This window comes from Sapajus apella, unplaced genomic scaffold (assembly GCF_009761245.1).
Source record: "Sapajus apella isolate SASKATOON/1434 unplaced genomic scaffold, GSC_monkey_1.0 scaffold89, whole genome shotgun sequence".
NCBI classification, from domain to species: Eukaryota; Metazoa; Chordata; class Mammalia; order Primates; family Cebidae; genus Sapajus; species Sapajus apella.
Genome location: NW_022437029.1, coordinates 2,539,468 through 2,564,531, shown reverse-complemented (window position 1 = coordinate 2,564,531; position 25,064 = coordinate 2,539,468). Strand labels below are relative to the sequence as shown.

At 36.3% G+C, this 25,064-nt stretch overlaps 1 protein-coding gene across 18 annotated transcripts in view; it reads left to right on the top strand.

The window, feature by feature from the left end:
- The window catches only part of TSGA10 (testis specific 10), a 156,913-nt gene that overhangs the window by 18,883 nt on the left and 112,966 nt on the right, over positions 1 to 25,064 (top strand). For 12 of the 18 annotated variants that reach the window (XM_032255405.1, XM_032255412.1, XM_032255410.1 and 9 more), the window contains 4 exons: positions 6,466 to 6,681; positions 20,526 to 20,591; positions 21,590 to 21,757; positions 22,177 to 22,335. In XM_032255405.1, the coding sequence (XP_032111296.1) occupies positions 6,466 to 6,681; positions 20,526 to 20,591; positions 21,590 to 21,757; positions 22,177 to 22,335 (609 nt within the window). Of the gene's footprint in view, positions 1 to 5,595; positions 5,732 to 6,465; positions 6,682 to 20,525; positions 20,592 to 21,589; positions 21,758 to 22,176; positions 22,336 to 25,064 lie in introns of all 18 variants that reach the window. The other 6 variants (XM_032255417.1, XM_032255414.1, XM_032255416.1 and 3 more) reach the window with 4 other exon arrangements.

Below are 25,064 nucleotides of genomic sequence, written 5' to 3'. Positions count from 1 at the left end.
TTTATGACAAAACAAGTTTTAAAAATGGAGTAACAGAATAAAAACTCAGCGTTCTCAATAGAATGGAGGAGAGAAATGAATCAATGAATATGACAATAGAAAAATAATTACCTGACGTGAGCATCAGAGAGAAAATAGATTGACAAAAATGTGAATAGAGCTTCAGAGACAGGTAAAACTGTTTGACAAAAAAGTGAGAGAAGGTGGTACTGAAAAAATATTTGAAGAGATAATGGCTGAATATCCCACAAATTTGGCACAAAGACATAAAGCAGATTAAAGAAGGTGAGTGAATACCTAACAGGAGTCACCAAAAAAAAAAAAAATCCATGCCAAGACACTTCATAATTAGGCTTTTGAAAAGTAAGCTAAAAAAAAAAAAATCCTGAAAGAGAAACCATGCATTGTCTATAGAGGAACACCAATTCAAGTGACAGCAGATATTTTTCATCTGAAAGATTGAAGGTAAGGAAGTGGCACAACATTTTTCAAGTGCTAGAAACAAACAAACAAACCTGTCAACCCAGAATTTTATATCCAGAGAAAGTATCCTTGAAGGATGAAGGGAAAATAAAGACATTCTCAGATAAAGGAAAATTAAGGTAATGTGTTGCCAGCTAAAAGAATAGCTAAAAGAATTTTTCTAAACAGAAAGGAAATAATAAAAGAAGTAATCTTGCAGAAGTAGGAAGGAAGAATAATATATAGAGCAAAAAATATAGGTAAATGAAATAGATTTTCTTTTCTTTCCTTTTTCTTTTTTTGGAGACAGGGTCTTGCTTCATCATCCATGCTGTAGTGCAGTGGTGTGATCGCTGCTTACTGCAGCCTTGGCCTCCTGGGCTCAAGCAGTCCTCCTGCCTCAGCCTTTCAAGTAGCTGGAACTGCAGGCATACACAACCATGCTGGCCTGATTTTGCATTTTTTTGTAAAGTTTGGGTTTCGCCGTGTTTCCCAGGCTGGTCTCGAACTCCCAGACTCAAGTGATCCACCTGCCTCAGCTTCCCAGAGTCCTGAGATTACAGCTTGAGCCACTAGTCCCAGCCAAATTTTTTTTAAAGTTTTCAGAATTATATTTAACTATTGAATGTGGTTCTAAATGCATGTAGAGGAAATAGTTAAGACAATTCTTTTATTGATAGGGAGAGTAAAGGGATCTAAAAGAGGTAAAGCTTCTGTACTTTCACTTGAACTGTTAAAATATAGGCTATGATAAGTTATGTATATATAATGTAATGCCTAGGACAACCAGTAGAAAAAGATCAAACGAGTTACACACAAAAACACTATAAATCAACATAGAATTCTAAAAAAATGTTGGGGTAATCCACAGGAAGGCAGCAAAAACAAAACTCTCCGTTATTTCAACACTTAGAACTGCAGTAATCAAGACTGTGATATTGATGGAGGGATAGATACGTACATGAATGGTACTGAACAGAGAATCTACAGATAGTCCTATGCAAGTACAGCCAAATGATTTTTTGACAAAGATCAAGATGCAGTTCAATGGAAGATAGTCTTTTCTTGTTTTTTTTTTTTTTTTAATTATTTATTTATTTATTTATTTTTTGAGACAGTGTCTTGGTCTGTTGCCAGGCTGGTGTGCAGTGCTGTGATCTCAGCTCACTGCAACCTCTGCCTCCTGGGTTCAAGCAATTCCTCTGCCTCAGCCTCCCGAGGAGCTGGGACTACAGGCATGCATCACCATGTCTGACTAATTTTTTTTTTTTAATTTTTTTTTGTATTTTAGTAGAGACAGGGTCTCACCATGTTGGCCAGGATGGTTTCGATCTCCTGACCTCATGATCTGCCCACCTTGCCTCCAAAGTGCTAGGATTACAGGCGTGAGCGACCACACCCAGTATAAGATAGTCTTCAACAAGTGGTGTTGGAACAATTAGATATAGGGAAAACAGTTACCCTCCACTTAAACCTCACATGTCATAAAAAATTAACTAACGTACCACAGATTTAAATGTAAAACATAAGACTGAGACTTTTAGGAGGTAGCATAGGAGAAAATTTGCAGGATGTTAGGCTTGGGTGGAGGGTTCTTAGATAGGATACCAAAACTATGACTCATAAAAGGAGAAATTGGTAATGTGGATTTAATCAAAATTGAAGTTTTTGGCTGCCTGTGGTGGCTCATGGCTGTAATCCATGCACTTTGGTAGGCGGGTAGATCACATGAGGCCAGGAGTTTAAGACCAGCCTGGCCAACATGGCAAGACCCCATCTCTACTAAATGTGACAGAAATTAGCTAGGCATGGTGGTACAGGCCTGTAGTCCCAGCTACTCAAGAGGCTGAGTTGGGAGGATCACTTGAACCCGGGAGGCAGAGGTTGCCAGTGAGCTGAGATTGCACCAGTGCACTCCAGCCTGGGTAAAAGTGACACTCTGTTTAAAAAAAAAAAAAAGAGTTTTTGCTTTGCAGAAAACCCTGTTAAGATGATGAAAAGACAAGCTGCAAACCATACATTTGCTAAAGGATTCATATCTGGTGTATCAAATGAAGAACTCTTAAAATTTAATAGTAAAAAAATTCAATTAGAAAATGAGCAAAAGACATGAAGAGATAACTTCACAGAAGGATGTGTGGTATAGAAAAAGATGTTCAGCCTCTGTAAACAGGGGAATGTACATTAAGGCCATGATGAAATAATACAGTTCTAAGAACGACTAAAATAAAAAATAGTGACAATACCAAATGCTGGCAAGGATGAGGAGAAACTGGATCACCCATTTATCCCATTAATTTCATAAGAATATGAAATGGTATAGCCAGTCTGGAAAATAATTTGGCACTTTTTGGTAAGACTCAGCATACATTTACATATAACCCAGCAGTTGCACTCCTGTGCATTTGTTCCAGAGAAATGAAAACTTATATCTACTCAAAACTTACATCCTACTCAGTTGTTCATAGCAGCTTTATTATATTCCCAAACTGTAAACAACCTAAACTGTGGCATTCCATATATTATTCAGCGATAAATAGGAATGAACCTATTTGATTCAAGTAACTTGAGTGGATCTAAAGGATGTTGTGATGAGTGAAAAAAAAATCTTAAAAGATTACATGCTGTATGCTTTTATTTAGATAATGTTCTCAAAATGACAAAATTGTATGCATTGGTTGCTAAGAATTGAGGTGGGGAATGAGACCATAAAGGAGCAGCAAGAGATTAGTCTTGTGGTAATGGAACAGTTCTGTATCTTGAGGTGGTAGTTACAGAGATCTGCAAGTTTGAGAAAAATGATGTAGAACACCATGCACATGGTGTATCTGGGTTCGTTACTGTACAGTACTGTGCTGTTTATGACCCAACTATCAGTGGAAACTGAGTAAAGGACGTATGAGACTTCTCTGTACTACATTTGCTTCCTGTGACTCTTACTTAAAAATTAAAAAAATACTGAGTACTTATACTGGAAATTGTACTTGAGCTCTTATATAATGTCTAATGACAATTCTGCAAATTGTAGGCATTCTGTCCATTTAACAGAAGAAACTCGAGAGACTCTCTTTTTTTTTTTTTTTTTTTTTTTTTTTCTGGAGTCAGATGCATTTCCTAGGATCACGAAAATATGGTAAATTGCCCAGTTACATAACTGGTAAAGAACTACAACAGGATTTAAACCTAACTCTGCCAAATTCCAAAGCCCACATCCTTTGTATTGCTCTAGACCGCCTCTTCTAAAGTTCTTTTGTCTTGGAATTGAGTAAAAGTAGAGTTTCATGAGAGAAGTGAGGGGAGTGTTCATATATTACTGATAATTTGTTTTATTTGCCTAAAAATTTGAGGATTATGTGAGATACATAATAAATGATGTAGAAACGAGTGATATGTTGATACCTAAATGAAACATACAGTCCTTTAAGTTGTTTAGAATTTAGCGGAAGGGAAAGGGAAATAAATGATTTTAATGCATCTTATAAAATATTGAGATAAACTTATATAAAAGGCCTTATGGGCACACATACTGGAAAGGAGAAGCATTTAACATCTCCTGGTGCATGGGAAGTTAACAGACATTTTTAGTGTGCCCTTGTTGCTGAGAAACATGGCATAGGAGAAGCCATGAACAAAGGTGAAAAGCATAACTTGGACTTTATGCGTTTGCTTCACATACTATAGCTTGTTTTAAAAGAAAGTAACTGAAATAATAAGGGTAGGATAAAATAAGGAAACAGCGAAGGCCTGCGATGACAACAAACATCATTGTACATAGTTTTGGTATAAGTTGCTAGAGGTGGACATTAGATTTAGCTTCAAAATTTCTAAAGGCAAAGACAAATAGAAATATTAGTTAAATAATTAATGAGCGTTAGGGTAAGAACAAACCAGGTATCCAAAAAAGGCATATATTTTCCTGAAATTGAAGCATAAGCAGGGTTTTCCTTGAAGATTCTCAGAGGGTTCTGTGATGACCTTTCAGTTTCAAATGTGTACATTTCAATAAGTCCTCTAAAATAAATTTTTAATGAGATTGTTTTTTATAGTGTGTCTGGTGGTGGGAAGTTAGGCTGGACAGGTAAGTAGAGTTAGGATCATAAACGGCATTTTAAAATTTTATTCTTAGTGTCATGAGGCAACATAAGATTATAGGAATGACCTCAAATTTGCATTTTCAAAGAATTTTTAAGAGTAGATGGGAAAAGGCCAAGAGAGAAGAAGAAAGTAGGAGATACTGGATTAAAATAACTTTAATTATGCCTCTTGATGTGTTGTTTGCTGCGTACAATAAATGGCATTTTAGCATTTTAAAAATGATTCATGACTTTTTTTTTTTTTTTTTTTTTTTTTTTTGAGACAGAGCCTTGTTCTGTCGTCCAGACTGGAGTGCAGTGGCACAATCTCGGTTCACTGCAATCTCCACCTCCCGGGTTTAATCAATTCCCTGCCTCAGCCTCCTGAGTAGCTGAGATTACATGCCAGGCTGAATTTTGTATGTTTAGTAGAGATGGAATTTTACCATCTTGACCAGGCTGATCTGACCTTGTGATCCACCCGCCGTGGCCTCCCAAAGTGCTGGGATTACAGGCGTGAGCCACGGCGCCCAGCCAATTCATGACTTTTAGGATATTTTTTATGTAGTGACAACTTACAAAGTTTTTTTGAAGACAACTGTTGATTTTGATGGTTTGGAAGATGATGCCTCTATAGCTATTTGAAAAGGGCAACCTCAGGGCAAGAATAATGCTAGAACTAAGAGGTCAGGGATTCGCAATTTCAGATGCTCCTTACACACTGAAACTTCTGTGTGTGAGTGTGGTTTTTGTTTTGTTTTGTTTTGTTTTTGCGTCTGCTACAGCATACCAACACAGTATCTTAAACACAATAGGTGCTCAATAAATATTTGTTAAATAAACAATGAGAGACAAGTACTATGGAAAAGTATTTGTACCACAACTTTACCTCATAATTATTTTTGTTACTGCACTTAACATATTATATTTGTATTTCCTCAAATAAATAACAGATTCCTTGAGGGCAGGTATCTAACCTATCTTTGTATCTTTGGAATTTAATACAGTTCCTGACATAATCATTGGTCAATAGGTCTAATTTTTTTTTTTTCCTTTAAAGGCATTTGGATACCTTCGTGATAGAAAAGGCCCTTTTCTTCATCCATTGATGGTTTGATAGTGGGCTGGGAAGGAAAGCTGTGGTCCTCCACATTAGGCAGCAAATACTTGATTGATTTGGTATTTAGCTTAGTCAAGTAAGTTACTGATACGTTCAAATGGACTTTTTAAAAAAGAGTTAATAATATATATACATATATATGTATATACTTTTTTTTTTTTTTTTTAATAGATGGAGTCTTGCTCTGTCACCCAGGCTGCAGTGCTGTGGCAGGATTTGGGCTCACTGTAACCTCTGCCTCTCAGGTTCAAGCAATTCTGGTGCCTCAGCCTCCCTAGTAGTTGGGACTACAGGTGCATTCCACCATACCCAGCTGATGTTTGTATTTTTGGTAGGGTTGGGGTTTCACCATGTTGGCCAGGCTGGTCTCAAACTCCTGACCTCAGGTGATCTGCCCGCCTCACCCTGCCAAAGTGCGGGATTACAGGCGTGAGTCACCATGCCTGGCTTAAAAGAGTTAATATATTTTAATAACAATAATTGGAAATTTAATTATAAAGAACTCTAAATGGTAGTAAAACTAATTTCAAAAGTATTGAAGTTTCTTTATTGCAGATATGAATATTTGGCCATTTTTCTAATAGACTGGTTAAAAATCAACAGTACTTTTTAAAAAACTATAAATTGAAAGATATTGCTATAAAATTTAAAATTTTTATTTAATATATTTTTTCAAAAAGGTAGAACATTCACATGGTACAAAATTCATAAGGCACAAAAAGGTATACAATTAAGTTTCCTTGGCAGGGAAGCAAATCTCCCTTCCTAATTGCAGTCACATAGTGATTATTTTCTTTCTAATCATAACAGATTGAAGATCTCAAACATACAAATCATGGCTTGGAAGACTATGTTAGGAAACTCTTGGATAGTAAGGAGGTGGTAAGCAGTCAAGTAGACGATTTAACCAGCCACAATGAGCATCTTTGTAAAGAATTGATTAAAATTGACCAACTTGCAGAGCAACTACAAAAAGAGAAAAATTTTGTGGTGGATACCGCCAACAAGGAACTTGAAGAAGCCAAGGTACCAGATTTACCACTGATCAGGATTTTAATTCTATTTTAAATATCACGTAGTTATTAAATACAGTGGAAAAAGTAGCATTCTCATTTGTATAATTTGGAAGCTTTTTAGATTTGACAGTATGTATATTTATATGTTCTAAGGATTAAATTGTTTCTCACATTTTACTTCTTTTAAAAAATTTTACTCAAAACATTTTGTAAGTAATATGTAGTCACTGCAAAAAAAAAATTTCAAAGCAACAGAAATGTTCTGTGATCCGAATGCTGTTTCCCCTTCCCAGTTCCTCTCTACTCTGCAGAGATATTTACAAACTAATACATTTATTTTCATCTGTCTATTTTCACTTATATGATAGATTTCAATACCCTTTGAAAAAGACTTTTTACCAAACTAAAAGCAGAACTGCCATATGATCCAGCAGTCCCACAGCCGGGTATACATCCAAAAGAAAGGAAATCAGTATGTCACAGAGGAATGTGCACTTCTGTGTTTATGGCAGCACTATTAACAACAGCCAAGATATGAATCAATCTAAGTGTCCATTAACCTATGAGTGAATAAAGAAAATGTAGTATATATACGCAGTGGAATGTTATTCAACCATAAATAAGGATAAAACTCTGTTATTGCAGCAACATTAATGAGCCTGGAGGACATTATGTTAAGTGAAATAAGCCAGATACAGGAAGACAGATATTGCATTTTCTCACTCATATGTGGAATATGAAGAAATCGATCTCATGGAGATAGAGCATAGATTGATGGTTACCAGAGGCTAAAAGGAAGCAGGCAGGAGAGGATGAAGAGAGACTGGTTAATTGGTACAAAAATACAGTTAGAGAGAGGGTATAAATTCTAGTCTTTGATAGCATGGGTGACTGTTGTTAACAATTTATTGCATATTTCAAAATAGCTAAAAGAGAAGATTTGGAATATTCTCAGAACAAAGAAATCTGTAAGGTAATGGATATTCCTATTACCCTAATTTGATCATTATACATTGTATGCATGTATTAAAATATCACATGTACCACATAAATATGTCCAATTACTATATATCAAGAAGTCAATTTTAAGTTTTTTTTTAAACTAAAATTTTAAAATTTGCCAGTCCCTTTTTTTCTTACTGATTTCTGAGTTTTGGTTCTTGTTCAGGAAGGTTTTTTTTCACCTCGAGAATTACAGATATACTTTCTAAAGTTTTCTATTGATAGTTTTTTAAGTTTTGCTACTTTTAATACTGCCAGAGTTTCTTTTTGTTCTAATAGGAGATAGGGTCACCTGCTCCTTTCTTTCTCCACTGATTTGAAGTATCATTTTAACAGATACTAAATTCTAAGATATCTGTTAACTATGTATATTTCTGGACTATTTGTTTTCATTGATTCATTTGAGTTTTCCTGTGCCACCACCACATTGTTTTAGTTACTGTAGCTTTGTGATCTTTTGATCAACATTTTATTTCTTAATGCAATAAAATAAATAAATGGGGAAAAAAAAGAAAAAAAAAACATTTTATTTCTTGTTTGAGTACTCTGTTATGAAACTTAGAAACTAGAGATTTACACACAATTATAAAATGATAATTTCACTTCTCATTGCTGCCTAATGGCTTATAAGCGAGATAGAGCATATTTAAAGGCCAAAAAACAACCTGTTGACTTCTAAAATGATAGCGTGTGAACATGCTTACTTGTCTTGATTTTATTAATCACCAAATTAGTAAATTTTTCCATAATAATTTCCCAAAGCTAATTGTTACTACATGTTATTTCTTTTCTTTCTTTTCTTTTCTTTTTTCTTTTCTTTTCTCTTTCTTCTTTTTTGATGGAGTCTCACTCTTTCGCCAGGCTGGAGTGCAGTGGCTTAATCTTGGCTCACTGGAATCCCCACCTTCTGGGTTCAAGCGATTCTCCTGCCTCAGCCTCCTGAGTAGCTGGGACTACAGGAGCGTGCCACCACACCCAGCTATTTTTTTAAAAGTATTTTTAGTTTCTCTTCTTTAGCTTTTTATTGCACTTTAAGTTTTGGGATACGTGTGCAGATCTTGTAGGATTGTTAACATAGATACACAACATGCCATGGTGGTTTGCTGCCTCCACCCCCCCGTCACCTACATTATTAGGTATTTCTCCTTATGTTATCTCTCCCCAAACTCCCCACCCCCTGCTATCCCTCCCCTAGCACCCCACCCCCAACAGACCCCAGTGTGTTATGTTCCCTTCCCTCCTTCCGTGTGTCTATGTGTTCTCATTATTCAACTCCCACATATGAGTGAGAACATTCGGTATTTGGTTTTCTGTTCTTTTGTTAGTGTGTTGAGAATGATGGTTTCCAGCTTCATCCATGTCCCTGCAAAGGACATGAACTCATCCTTTTTTATGGCTGCATAGTATTCCATGGTGTATATGTGCCACATATTCTTTATCTGGTCTGTCATTGATGGGCATTTGTGTTGGTTCCAAATCTTTGCTATTGTAAACAGTGCTGCAATGAGCATATGTGTGCATGTGTCTTTATAATAGAACAATTTATAACCCTTTGGGTATATACCCAGTAATGGGATTGCTGGGTCAAATGATATTTCTATTTCTAGATCCTTGAGGAATTGCCACACTGTCTTCCACAATGGTTGCACTAATTTACACTCCCATGAACAGTGTAAAAGTGTTCCTATTTCTCCACATCCTCTCCAGCATCTGTTGTCTCCAGATTTTTTAATGATTGCATTCCAACTGGCATGAGATGGTATCTCAATGTGGTTTTGATTTGCATTTCTCTAATGACCAGTGACATTGAGAATTTTTTTTTTATTGCATTTTAGGTTTTGGGGTACACATGAAGAAAATGCAAGATTGTTGCATAGGTACACACGTGGCAGTGTGATTTGCTGCCTTCTTCCCCTTCACCTATATCTGCATTTCTCCCCATGGACAATGAGCATTTTTTCATGTTTGTTGGCCACATAGATGTCTTCTTTTGAAAAGTGCCTGTTCATATCCTTTTGTCCGCTTTTGAATGGGTTTTTTTTTTTTTTTTCTTGTAAATCTGTTTTAGTTCTTTGTAGATTCTGGATATTAGCCCTTTGTCAGATTGGTAGCTTGCCAAAAATTTTTCCCATTCTGTTGGTTGCCAGTTCACTCTGATGATTGTTTCTTTGTTGTGCAAAAGCTCTTTGGTTTAATTAGATCCCATTTGTCTATTTTGGCTTTTGGTGCCATTGCTTTTGGTGTTTTAGTCATGAAGTCCTTGCCTATGCTTATGTCTTGAATGGTATTGCCTAGGTTTTCTTCTAGGGATTTTATGGTGTTAGGTCTTATGTTTAAATCTGTAATCCATCTGGAGTTAATTTTAGTATAAGGTGTAAGGAATGGGTCCAGTTTCAGCTTTCCGCACATTGCTAGCCAGTTTTCCCAACACCATTTATTAAACAGGTAAACCTTTCCCCATTGCTTGTTTTTCTCAGGCTTGTCAAAGATCAGATGATCGTAGGTGTATAGTGTTACTCTTGAGGCCTCTGTTCTGTTCCATTGGTCTGTATCTCTGTTTTGGTACCAGTACCATGCTGTTTTGATTACTGTAGCCTTGTAGTATAGTTTGAAGTCAGGTAGCGTGATGCCCCCAGCTCTGTTCTTTTTGCTTAGAACTGACTTGGTTATGCAGGCTCTCTTTTGGTTCCAAATGAAGTTTAGTGTAGTTTTTTCCAGTTCTGTGAAGAAGATCAGTGGTAGCTTCATGGGGATAGCATTAACTCTATAAATTACTTTGGGCAATGTGGCCATTTTCACGATATTGATTCTTTTTAACCATGAGCATGGAATGTTTCCCCATCTATTTGTGTTCTCTGTTATTTCCTTGAGCAGTGGTTTCTAGTTCTCCTTGAAGAGGTCCTTCACATCCCTTATTAGTTGTATTCCTAGGCATTTTGTTCTCTTTGTGGCAGTTGTGAATGGGAGTTTGCTCATGATTTGGCTCTCTGTTTGTCTGTTATTGATGTATAGGAATGCTTGTGATTTTTGCACACTGATTTTGTATCCTGAGACTTTGCTGAAGTTGCTTATCAGCTTCAGGAGATTTTGAGCTGAGACAACGGGGTCTTCTAAATATACAATCATGTCATCTGCAAATAGGGACAATTTGACTTCCTCTTTTCCTAATTGAATATGCTTTATTTCTTTTCCTTGCCTGATTGCTCTGGCTAGAACTTCCAATACTATATTGAATAGGAATGGTGAGAGAGGGCACCCTTGTCTAGTGCCAGTTTTCAAAGGGAATGCTTCCGGTTTTTGCCCATTCAGTATGATAAGGCTGTGGGTTTGTCATAGATAGCTCTTATTATTTTGAGATACATTCCATTGATACGTAATTTATTGAGAATTTTTAGCATAAAGCGTTGTTGAATTTTGTCAAAGGCCTTCTCTGCATCTATTGAGATAATCATGTGGTTTTTGTCTTTGGTTCTGTTTGTGTGATGGATTACATTTATAGATTTTCATATGTTGAACCAACCTTGCATCACCGGGATGAAGCCTACTTGATGAATAAGCTTTTTGATGTGCTGTTGCATTTGGTTTGCCTGTATTTTACTGGAGTTTTACATCAATGATCATCATGGATATTGGTCTGAAATTTTCTTTTTTAGTTGTGCCTCTGCCAGGTTTTGGTATCAGGATGATGTTGGTCTCATAAAATGAGTTAGGGATTCTTCCCTCTTTTTGTATTGTTTGAAATAGTTTCAGAAGGAATGGTACCAGCTCCTCTTTGTATGTCTGGTAGAATTTGGCTGTGAACCCCTCTGGACCTTGACTTTTTTTGGTTGGTAGGCTATTGATTGCTGCCTCAACTTCAGACCTTGTTATTGGTCTCTTCAGGGATTCAGCTTCTTCCTGGTTTAGACTTGGAAGGGTGTAAGTTTCCAGGAATTTATCCATTTCTTCTAGATTTATCGGTTTATGTTGCATAGAGTTGTTTGTAATAATCTCTGATGTTAGTTTATATTTCTCTGGAATCGGTAATGATACCCCTTTATCATTTTTATTGCATCTATTCTATTCTTTCTTTTCTTTTTTGTTAGTCTGGCTATTGGGCTATTTTGTTGATATTTTCAAAAAACCAGCTCTTTGATTTATTGATTTTTTGAAGGGTTTTTTGTGTCTCTATCTCCTTTAGTTGTGTGCTGATCTTAGCTATTTCTTGTCTTCTGCTAGCTTTTGAATTTGTTTGATATTGCTCCTCAGTTCTTTTAATTTTGATGATAAGGTGTCAATTTTAGATCTTTCCTGACTTCTCATGAGGACATTTAGTGCTATAAATTTTCCTCTAGACACTGCTTTAAATGTGTCCCAGAGATTCTGGTATGTTGTGTCTTTATTCTTGTTGGTTTTGAAGAACATCTTTGTTTCTGCCTTCATTTCATTATTTATCCAGTAGTCATTCAGGAGCAGGTTGTTCAGTTTCCATATAGTTGTGCAGTTTTGAGTGAGTTTCTTAATCCTGAGCTCTAATTTGATTGCACTGTGGTCTGGGAGACTGGTTGTTAGATTTCCGTTCTTTTGCATTTGCTGAGGAGTGATTTCCTTCTAATTATATGATCAATTTTAGAGTCAGTGCAATGTGGTTCTGAGAAGAATGTATATTCTGTGGATTTGTGGTGGAGAGTTCTGTATATGTGTATTAGGTCTGTTTGGTCCAGATCTGAGTTCACATCCTGGATATCCTTGTTAATTTTCTGTCTCCTTGATCTGTCTTATATTGACAGTGGGGTGTTAAAGTCTCCCGCTATTATTGTACTGGAGTCTGTCTCTTTGTAGGTTATTATGAACTTGCTTTATGTATCTGGGTGCTCCTGTATTGGGTGCATATATATTTTGGATAGTTAGCTCTTTTTGTGGCATTGATCCCTTTATCATTATGTAATGCCCTCCTGTGTCTCTTTTGATCTTTGTTGGTTTAAAGTCCATTTTATCAGAGACTAGGATTGCAACTCCTGCCTATTTTTGCTCTCCATTTGCTTGGCAAATCTTCCTTCATTCCTTTATTTTGAGCCTATATGTGTCTTTGGATATGAGATGGGTCTCCTAAATACAGCACACTGATGGGTCTTCATTTTTTATCCTATTTGCCAGTCTGTCTTCTGATTGGGGCATTTAGCCCTTTTACATTTATGATCAGTATTATTATGTGTGAATTTGATCCTGACATTTTGATACTACCTGGTTGTTTTACCCGTTAGATGACACAGTTTCTTCATCGTGTTGATGGTCTTTACCATTTGCTACATATTTGCAGTGGCTGGTACTGGTTGTTTTTTCCCTTGTTTTGTGCTTCTTTCAGGAGCTCAGTTGGCCTTGTAAGGCAGTCCTGGTGGTGATGAAATCTCTGAGCAATTGCTTGTCCATAAAGGATTTTTCCTTGGCTTATGAAGCTTAGTTTGGCTGAATATGAAATTCTAGGTTGAAAGTTTTTTTCTTTAAGGATGTTGAATGTTGGCCCCCTCTCTTGTTTGGCTTGTAGGTTTTCTGCTGAGAGACCTGCTATGAGTCTGATGTGCTTCCCTTTATGGGTAACCCGACCTTTCCCTCTGGCTGCCCTTAGTATTTTTTTGTCCGTTTCAATCCTGGTGAATCTGATGATTATGTGTCTTGGTGTTGCTCTTCTTGAGGAGCATCTCTGTGGTGTTCTCTGTATTTCCTGGATTTGAATATTGGCCTGCCTTGCTAGGTTGTGGAAGTTCTCCTGGATAATATCCTGAAGAGTATTTTCCAGCTTGGATTCATTCTCTCTGTCACATTCAAATACACCAATCAAATGTAGATTAGGTCTTTTCACGTAATCCCATATTTCTTGGAGGCTTTGTTCATTTCTTTTCTCTGTTTTTTCTCCAGTCTTGCCTTCTCGTTTTATTTCATTGAGTTGTTATTCAATCTCTGACATCCTTTCTTCTGCTTGACTGATTTGGCTATTGAAACTTGTGTATGCCTCACAAAGTTCTTGTGCTGCTTTTTTCAGCTTCATCATTCATTTATGTTGCTCTCTAAGCTGGTTATTCTAGTTAGCATTTCATTTAACCTTTTTTCAAGGTTCTTAGATTTCTTGGTATTGGGTTAGAACATGTTCCTTTAGCTCAGAGAAGTTTGTTATTACCCACCTTCTGAAGCCTGCTTCTGTCAATTTGTCAAACTCATTGGCCATCCAGTTTTGTTCCCTTGCTGGTGAGGAGTTGTGATCCCTTGGAGGAGGAGAGACAGTCTGATTTTTGGTGTTTTCATCCTTTTTGTGCTGGTTTCTTTTCGTCTTCGTGGATTTATCTACCTTTGATCTTTGAAGTTGATGATTTTTGGATGGGGTCTCTGAGTGGACTTCATTTTTGTTGATGTTGAGACTATTTCTTTCTTTCTTTTTTTTTTTTTTTTTTAGTTTTCCTTCTAACAGGCCTCTCTGCTGCAGGACTGCTGGAGTTCCACTCCAGACCCTGCTTGCCTGGGAATCACCTGCGGGGGCTGCAGAACAGCAAGGATTGCTGCCTTTTCCTTCCTGTGGTAGCTTCATCCCAGAAGAGTTACCTGCCAGATTTCAGCCAGAGCTCTCCTGTATGGGGTGACTCTTTGGATATACAGAGATCAGAGAGCCTCTTGAGGAGGCAGTCTGTCCCTTGTTAGAGCTCAAGTGTTGTGCTGGGAGCTCCGTTTCTCCCTTCAGAGCTACTGGGCAGGGATGTTTAAGTCTGTTGCAGCAGAACTCAAAACGACTCCTTTTCCCAGGTGCTCTGTTCCAGGAAGCTGTGGCTTTATTTTTAAGTCCCTGATGGGCTGCTGCCTTTTTCAGAGATTCCCTCTCCAGCAAGGAGGGAGTCTAGTCACAGTCTGCCTGCAGAGGTGTTGTTGAGTTGCTGTGGGCTCCCCTCAGCTGCTGTGTAAACTTCTTTGTGCTTTTGTTTACACAGGTAAGGTTAGAGCTGCCTCAGTAATGGCAGACACCCCTCCCCACACTGAGCTATACCGTCCAGGGTCCAGCTCAAACTGCTATGCTGGCTGCGAAAATTTCAAGCCAGTGGGTTTCAGTTTGCTGGTCTCCGTGGGGGTGGGACCCACGGGGCCACATCTCCTGGCTCCCCGCCTTCAGCCCCCTTTCTCTTAGAGGTATGGGCAATTTTGTCTTGCAGGCACTCTAGGTGCCAGTCAAAACTGCTGCTCAGATTTGTGCTGGGAACTCACAGCACTGGCTGAATTGGCCGCCCAGATTTGCCCTGGAAACCCACGGTGCCTGTTGGTATGTGGGGATCTCCTGGTCTGTGGGCTGCAAAGGTGCGGGAGAAGTACAGCATCTGAACCAGAGCTCTGGAGTGACCAGAAATGTCCCTGATGGCCTCCATTGGGTAGGAGGGAGGGCCCTCCAGCCTGCTGCACTTCCCGGGTGAGGCAGCGCCCCACCTTGCCTCGGTTTGCCCTCCTTGGGCTACACCCACTGTCCAACCAGTCCCATTGAGATGAACCTGGTATCTCAGTTGGAAATGTGGAAATCACTTGCCTTCTACATCGCTCTCATTGGGAACTGCGCTCCGGAGCTGTTCCTATTCAGCCATCTTGACGAAAGTCCTATTTTTTGTATTTTTAGTAGAGACAGGGTTTTATCATGTTGGCCAGGATGGTCTCCATCTCTTGACCTTGTGATCTACCTGCCTTGGCCTCCAAAGTGCTGGGATTACATGTGTGAGCCACCTTGCACAGCCTACATGCTATTTCTTTAATATTCTTTTAATATAACAAGATTCCTGTAACATATAATAAAACAATGCAATAAATGATCAGAATGAGAACGTTACTGAAGGCATTGTTAGAGTAATTTGAAATTTGAGTCCAATTGATGAACTCTAGGAGTGTATGTATTTTTATTCAGTAACCTCTCATTTAGACTCTTAAAGGATAAATTCAAATCAGTGGAAAGTCAAATAATGCAACTTTTTTTGTTGTTGTTGAGACAGAGTTTCTGTCTGTTACCCAGGCTGGAGTGCAGTGGCACGATCTCAGCTCACTGCAACCTCTACCTCCTGAAGCGATTTCCTGCCTCAGTCTCATGAGTAGCTGGTATTACAGGCACCCGCCACCATGCCCAGCTAATTTTCACATTTTTAGTAGAGACAGGGTTTCACCATGTTGTCCAGGCAGGTCTTGGACTCCTGACCTGAAGTGATCAGCTGGTCTTGGCCTCCCAGAGTGCTGAGATTACAGGCGTGAGCCACCGTGCCTGGCCATAGTAATGCAGTGTTTAAATACATGAGTTTATTACTTTAAGGATACAGTCTTCTCTAACTATGTTGTCTGAAACAGGTCCTTAGAACTAATTGAAATGCTAGATAAGAATGGTTTGGTTTTAACTTCTGAATTATTTATCTTCAAATGGATGCTATTAAAGTATTTGAAGGATATTGAAAAGTAGCTTGAATATTTTAAACATTTTTCAATACACCTTTGTATTGTTAACTTATTTAAAAGTTTTTTTAACTTATTTTTTTAATGCTACTTCAGGTAGAATATTATTTTTTTAAAGAATAATTATCCTTCATTTGCATTTTAATCATAAACTGAGCTCAATCTGTCTTAATTATAAAAAATTATCAAAATTGGGCAAGGCATGATGGCTTATGCCTGTAATCCCAGCACTTTGGCAGGCCCAGGCAGGTGAATCGCTTGAGGTCAGGAGTTCAAGACCAGCCTAGTGAACATGACAAAACCCAATCTCTACTAAAATACAAAAAAATAGCTGGGCATAGTGTCATACACCTGTAAGCCAACTACTTGGGAGGCTGAGACACAAGAATAAAGAGGCAGAGGTTGCAGTGAGCCAAGATTGTGTCACACTCCAGCCTGGGTTAAAGAGTGAGACTCTCTCAAAAAAAAAAATTATCAAAATTGAAGAATTTTATGTCTTCCTTGTTTTTGTCTTCAAATTAAAAATTACCTGCATTCCTTTCCAGACTGAGGGAAACCAAGCCTTGTTTAGAAGTCATCACTTTTAAAGGTTGTTAGGGTTTATCTTCTAGAGAGAGTAAGTACTATGTCAGGGTGGATTCTCTGCTATCAAAAGGGAGAATTTGGGGAATGGAAAACATCTAAAATATAAGAGCTAGGATTTACCTAAAACTGTATTAAATTTACAGATGGAATTTTGCCCAGCTTAGCAGAGTATTTAGAAATAGATATCCATAAATAATTTGGAATGTTGGGTGTTTTTGAGGATTGGAAAGCTATTGGGTAAAAAAGCAGTAAGCAGCAGTCTTGGAGTGGAGATACCATTGCTGACACAGGGAAAACATGGGAAACAATAAAGAGAGAACAAAATGGAAATAAGGCCTTTAGGATGGTAGAATGCCCTGAAATGAGGAAATCACCAACCTCGGTGAATGTCCCAGAGTAGAATAGGGAATAGAATAGAAAGATGCATAACCAACACTGGGGATATGAACTCCAATGAGTGTTGTCATCATCCTAAGAATGCATTTTAGGGTTATATTTATGGGGGAGAGATTCCTTTCCTATTTGTAGGGTAGCACTTGAAATGTGATTTCTAATTTGGTTGCTGAGAAAAGAATGGGTTTTTAGTGTTTGAGATTATACTCTAGATATGCAGAGGTAGAGTCTGAGGCTAAAGGTACTGTTAGTTTGTCTGGAATTAAGATAGTATTAAATGTATTCACTGGGAGTTATTTACTTTTAGTCTTATTTTTAAAGGTCAACAGTAACTTCCATCATTTACTTCATTAAAATGTTTTCACTATTAACTATTGGCTGTTGCTATGTAATAAATTACTTCAAAACCTTAATGGCTTCAAACAACAAATATTGATATCTCACAGGCTCTTGGGTTGGGAATTCAAGAGTGGCCTAGCTGGGTTGTTCTAGTTCACTATTTCTCAGGAAATTGTAATCAAGATAATGGCCAGGGCTGGTAGCTTACTCCTGTAATTCCAGTACTTTGGAAGACTGAGGTGGGCAGATCACTTCAGGTCAGGAGTTCAAGACCAGCCTGGCCAATATAATGAAACCCTGTCTCTACTAAAAATACAAAAAATTAGCCAGGCATGGTGGAGGGCACCTGTAATCCCAGCTATCTGGGAGGCTGAGGCAGGATAATTGCTTTATCCCGGGAGGCAGAGGTTGCAGTGAGCAGAGATCACACCACTGTACTCCAGCCTGGGTGACAAAGTGAGACTCAGCTTCAGAAAACAAAAAAGATAATGGCCACAGCATGGCTTGACTGCTACTGGAGGATTTACTTCTGAGATGGCTCAGTCAGATGGCTTTTGGCTATTGGAAGCAGGCCTGTTCCTTGCCAGGTAGACCTCTCTCTAGGGTTGCTCCATGTATTCTTTGTGGAAGCTTGTTCTCCCTCCACCTTCCCCTCTCTCCCAGCCAACAATCCAAGAGATAATAAGGAGGATCTGCAATGCTTAGTATGACCCAGTCTCAAGAGTTATATCTCGTCAGTTCCTGCAATTTCTCATCTTTAAAAGTGAGTCAACAAGTGTAATCCACACTCTAGGGGAGGGAAATTAAGCTCCAGCTTTTGAAGGAAGGAATGTTAGAATTTCTAATATTAAAACAACATACATTAAAACATACATTAAAGGACATACATTAAAACAACCTCAACTATATGCCTCTGTTTATTCTCTCATCTTGAGTTATCATTCATGCATTACTATGGTGTTTACCAGATAATTGAACGTGATATTTTGAAATGTGAAGCAGAATTATAATTTTACCATTATTAGTTTCTTCATACAATTTATATTTTTAATTGACATAGGGGCTATATCATTGGACTGAATCTCTGATAGTCCTTATTATTGTTACTTTTTTATGTGATTCAATAAAAAATATTTCAGAGCCTGCTGTGTGGAAGACATTGTGTAAAGTCTTTTTTTGTCCCCCACTCCCATCCCCCCCATTTTCTGCACATACTCCATATCTTTCTCCCTTGCTTTATTTTTCTCTGTAACACTTTGCTGTTCCTTTTTCCTTTCCTCACTATGTTCCAGCCATGCCAGTCTCCATACATAGAACCTACCAGACATTCTTTTGCCATAGGACCTTTGTTATAGCTGTAACTTTTGCCTGCAGTGGTGGTCTCCCAAATTTTCATGTTTGACTTCCTTTCCTCTGAAGTTTTTGGTCAAAGGTCACCTTTCAATGAGGACTTCTTGACCACCCTATGTAAAATACCAACCTGTTCCTACATAAATATTCCCAGTATCCTTAACTCTGCTCTTCTTTTTCTAGCATTCTATATAGTTTATTTGTTAGGTTTATTATTGTTTATTCTAGCTGGAATGTAAGATTCCCCAAAGGCAGAAATCTTTGTCTATTTTGTTTACTTACCTCAAGTGCCTAGAACATGAGTGCTTGTTATATTATTTTTTGAGGGGTGCAATCACTATCATATATTTAGACTATCATTATTATTATTATTATTTATTTATTTATTTTAGCTAGAATGTAAACTCCATGAGGGCAGAGATTTTTGTCTATTTTATTCATTGCTTTACCCAGCACATAACACAATGCCAGGCATGTAGTAGGCATTTATTAATTGTTAAGTAAATGAAAACACTGGGTTAGCAGTTTTTCATTTGGGCCAGTTATTTTGTTTTTCAGAGTGGAATCAACATTTTTTTTATCTTTGTAAAATTAATACATGTTTATTATGTAAAATTTTAGTCCCTATAGAAAAGTAAATGAAGAAAATAACATCTATCCTAATGATACCTTGTTATACCTAGACATAATCTTCAGTTTATGTATTATTGGTTACGTTTATATGTAGGATGTCTGTGTATAAATTTATTTTGTATAAGAATGTGTCATACTAGAGATTCTGTTTTGCACAGTGAATTTTTATACTTAATATGGAAATCTTAACACATTCAAAGTAGAACCATGTCTTTTTAGTGTCTACTTAGCAGTACATATTAAAACATTGAAAATTGTCTATTCAAAACTATAAAGTTATCCAAACTGCACATAAGTTATATTCTATTCCTATTTTACTTATGAGAAAAATGTTCCAAATAATAGCACCCCTTAATATTTCATTAACTTTAAAATATGACTGCCAGAAAAATCGTGCAAGAGAGCTTTGGTCTAAAGAACAAATGAAGTATAATAATTCCAGAAAATTCAAATTTAAAATGTAGGCAAGATCAGGATGAAATTTAGAATAGTGAGGGAAAGGTTGATGAATTTCAAAATATATTAAGTGAATATGCTATTGGCAAAGAAATTTACTGCTTTGAATAAAAACTTAGTCATTGTCCTATAGAACATATAATGTAGTCATATGCTAAATATATGACTATAGGTAGCTATCCTATAAAACTTTGTATGTTCACTGTCATAAGTTGATACAAAAAGTATTTTGTGGCCTAAATTGAACTAAGCTATTAAATGAGTTCAGAAGAGGAAGCAATCTTCTGAATGGGATAATTTGGGTCAACTTATTTTATTCTAGTCATTCTTTTATTGCTTCCTATTATTTTCAGAATTATAATTAGTATTAATATTTTGTTCCAGTTTATGGGGAATAATTTGGTAAAACATTATCAATTAACATTTTATACAAAACTTTGGGTAATTTAAGGGAATTGCTATTATTTCATCCTGGGTAAATCATATTTTATCTTTTACCATTGAAGGTAGCTAAACAAAAGAGATAGGTTATTTCTTCTTTAAAATATTCATTGTCTTCATGTTTTTATTTTGAATGGTTTCTTTTTTTTTTAAATGTTCTTTCCCCAATTAGTTTAAGCATCTTTAAATACTTTTTTTTTTTAACTTTTTCTTCAGATTGAACTCATTTGCCAGCAAAATAATATTATAGTATTGGAAGATACAATAAAAAGACTTAAATCTGTAAGTACATTTTTCATAAATATATGTTGAGGAATTATTTTTATTTGATCAGTAAAGTATAAAAAATTGCATCTTTTTGTGAGCAACAAAATATGTTTGTTTTCTAAAATCTGCACCAGCTGCTAGGGACACAGGGGAACCCCCATCTGTAAGAGTGACTTTTTGCTGCTTTCATCACTATTCTTTTTTTTTCCTAGAGGCAGAGAACAACTTTTGGTTGGCTTTATTAATGTCCGTATCTGTTAATTGATTTAAAATGATGACTGAATAATTCTTAAAATATAAAGTATATTTGTTTACACATTAACTTTTATCCCCCTTAGTAATAAATATTTTTAAGCTATACATTTTGTTACATAATTCCAGACAATGTTTTATTTATCTAACAATGTGAAATGGAAAGTGCTCTGTTTAAACATTTTAATGTTATTTAAAATATTTAAAACCCTCTGTCTGTAAGTATATCTATAATTTTCTCCCAATAAAGTATTGTTAAGTAAATGTTGTCCAAGAAGTGTTTCTAAATATGTTAAAGTGAATGGAAATTCATGGGAATGCTTACAAATATGGAATATCAAGCATTCAGTTAATTTATTCATTCATCGAACAATATTAGACAAAACTTTGATGTTATAACAGATGCTTTAATAATAGCATATGTTTTTCTAAAGCAAATCCATTCCATTTATAGGATGTTTGCTAGGTCTGTGGACATTTCTGGCCTCTCTAAAATATCTTTACCATTTTTTTGTCCAAAATTATTGAGCAAATTTAAGGGTGGGTGCATTTAGTTAAAATATAGCATATTCAGAAATGCTGGAAAAGAAAGATATCTTAAGTGCTTTTTAAAAATTATGGATATATAATTTTTTTAATGTTCTATTTTAAAAATACCAAATTAAATGTTTTTAAGGATCCTGTTTGTTTTCAATTTTACAAAGAAAATGATGCTATAGTTTATCTTGAAATAATGGCCTAATTTTTCCCTCCTTGGCAAGATAATTTTAGAGACTGAAAAAGCACAAAATAAATCTCCTTCTAGACTTGATTCCTTTGTCAAGACTTTGGAAGCCGACAGAGATTACTATAAGAGTGAAGCTCAAAATTTAAGAAAGATGATGAGAAGTAGGTCTAAAAGTCCAAGACGCCTGTCACCAACTGCCCGGGTAGGTTTTAGAAACTTACAAATATTTTGGAGTTTGTTGCTCAGACACTAGCTTTTATTCTTTGTTTTACCTAATCTGGAAATAATTCATTTTGATTTGGTGTGAATTGCTATATCAAAGGGGTTGAGGGACAGAGATCTCTTTGATGGCACAGTAGACTACTGATATTGGTTCTTTATCCTCAGCATAAGTAGTGCTTGGGAGGTAATCAGACAAATTTGGAATGAAACTGTTTTAAAAAGATGTGGTTTTTAAGCTTATTTTTTATAATTTCCCTTCATTATATAGTCTTGTTTTCTTAAGTAGAAATTGTGCATTGCCACCAGTGCACCTTTCTATCAGTGCACCTTTCTATATGAGCACCTTTCTATCAGTACTATATATCAAAGAAGAATTTCAAATTCCTTACATAATTGTAGGGTGCAAACTGTGATGTAGAACTTTTGAAGACAACAACAAGAGATCGTGAAGAGCTTAAATGCATGCTGGAAAAATATGAGCGCCATTTGGCAGAAATTCAGGGTAATGTCAAGGTTCTTACATCTGAGAGAGACAAGACCTTCCTTCTTTATGAACAGGTAAACTTATAATAAACAAATTATGTAAGTAATAACATTGAATTCTAGAGGTATGTAATTCTTCTTTGAGATCTATGAGAGTGCTTAAACCTGCCAATCAAATTAGTCTAACATTTGGGAATTACATATGTTTTTAAGATATTCTTAATGAAATGTAATACATTTCCAACACAGGAGGTATGTGAGTACACACATTTGTTGTCTCCATAACCAAAAAAAGATCACACACATGCATAAGAATAGTCTTATTTTGGGAATAAGTTATGGAGAAAGCATTACATGATAGAGTGTGGTGAGTTCAAAAACTCACACCACCTTATCATTTTGGGAACTTAATTTTTGAGAATAAAATAAATGTTTAGTTTATCTCTGCTTTCTAGCTTAAAATTTTATAGGTTTTATTAATCAAATAGCTTCTTTACCTAACAAGTATTAAATCATATAAATCACCCATATAACTTCTTTTAAAAGTATCACAAGTTTTTAACGAATTATAGCTACTATATAACAGGGTTCTAGGCTTACTACTCTAAGGAATAGAAAAATGATAAGATGCTGATCATGTTTTTCTATAAATTTACAGTCTAGTTGGGAAGATAAAGTATATTGTATTTATTGATTTTTATTACTAAAGTGGTCTAGAATATATTGTAAGAAATAAAAGAAGTGGGCATTTTTAGATATGGTGATCAAGGAAATCTTTGTTAGAAGATATGACGTTTGAGCCCTGAAAAACCAGTGAAGTTTCTGTTATCCTAAAAGGGGCTAAAAGGAACATTCCAGACTAAAGGAATGGTATTATACTTTTGCTGTAACATCCAGACAAAAAATATCTTCAGCTTTGCTGGCCGTGTGGTCTCTGTTGTGACTATTCAGTGTGATTGTTGTAGGGTGAAAGCAGCTTTGGATAATACATGAATGAATAACTTTGACTGTATTACAGTAAAACCTTATGGATACTGAAATTTGAATTTCACATTATTTTTACTTGTTATAAAATATTCTTTTGATATTTTCCCCAGCCATTTAAAAATGTGAAAATATTTCTCCACTTATAAACCTACGAAGTCAGGAGACAGGTTAGAGATGGCCTGTGAGTTATACATAGTTTGCTGACTTCTGGACTAAATGGTAGAGCCTGTTCTGTGGGCCTTATATGGAGTTTATATTTTGCTTTATAAGCAGCAATCTTTTTTTTTTTTTTTTAAAGGCAAAATATGACCAAAGTAGCATTTTTACAATTTTAACCTTGTGACAATTTTTTATTTCTCACATAATCTTTCTATATTATCTTTTTATATAACAATTTCTCCTTTGAGAGAATTGGAGGAGAGTGAGACCATGGACTCCTCCTTAGAAGGCTGTTACAGTAGTGTACATATAAGACATTAAGGAACTAAGCAAGGGTGCTTTCAATGGAAATAAATACAGGGACAGATGCAAAAGACACTGTGAAGGAAGATTTGACATGATTTGATTTTAGGAAGAAGGAGGATTGAATGGCAATGACTAAAATTCTGTCTTGAATGACTCAGTATTGTGATAATAAAAGGAGAAATAGGAGAGTCATTGGTGGTTTGAAGGAGGAGATGTGAGTTTGTTTTCAGACAGAAAGAGTAAGATGATGGTAGCACATTCTAGTGATAATTGCCATCAGGCAGTAAGAAATGTGGGACTGGAGTAGAGAGAGGCAAGAGTTAAATAGGTAGCTTTGGAAGTCATCTGCTTACAGGTGAGTTTCGAGCATTCAGAGTGAATGAAGTCTCTGAATGAGAAAGCTGTACATAGAAGAGCAGAAAAGTCAATATATAATATTCAAGAGGCAGAGGGAACCTTTGAAAGAGACAAAGATGACAGAGAGCTAGGGAGGAACAGTGTTATAAGGGAGGAAGGAATCTCAAGAAGAAGGATGTTGTAAATAGCAATAGATACCACTGAAATCTCAAGGAGAACAGGAACTGAAAAAAGGCCATTATATCTGGTTAGGTCTTTAGTTGAAATTCCACAGAGGGTGGGACGGTGTGAGCCAGGTTATTCTGGGATGATAGAGTAGATGGTAAGGAACTACTGGCAATAGTTACCATGGGACTTTTTTAATGTGTCAAAGGAAGAAGAGGCATAGGATGGTAAATGGGTCAGCAGGTCAAGTGACAGGTTTTCAAGATAAGGGAGCCCTGTACATGACAGAAGGCAGGGGAGAAAGTGCCAGTGAAGAGGGTGCTATTCAAGATGAGAAGAAATAATTATAATTGAGTCAGGGAGATCGTAGAAGACATTTTAGGAGATGAGGCTTGGGCTTCTGGTGAAGGCTTAGCTATGTAAATTGAGAAGTAACATATTTTCCTCTGAGGCTTAGAGACTATCTGAATAGACAGTGATCAAAATCAAGAGGAAGGAAGATAAGGAGATGTGTGCAGCAAACTAGGATATTAAATAATCTGCAGGTGTGGAATAGATTTGGTACCCAAGGATGGTTGAACAGATGTGCAAAGAGTATGTTGGGTTATCAGTAAGGATTGGTGGGCCTTTCTGTCAGAGTAAAAGTAATCAAGACATAGAAATGGCATATACATTTATATTTAGAAAGACTGAAACACTATGATAATATTCATTAAACCAGTAGTCTGCCTAAATTGTGCTGAATTTAAATTTATATCACAAAATGAATAAATAGAGTATACCAAATATATTTTTTAGCAAAACATTCTCTGTTGCAATGACTTCCTGCA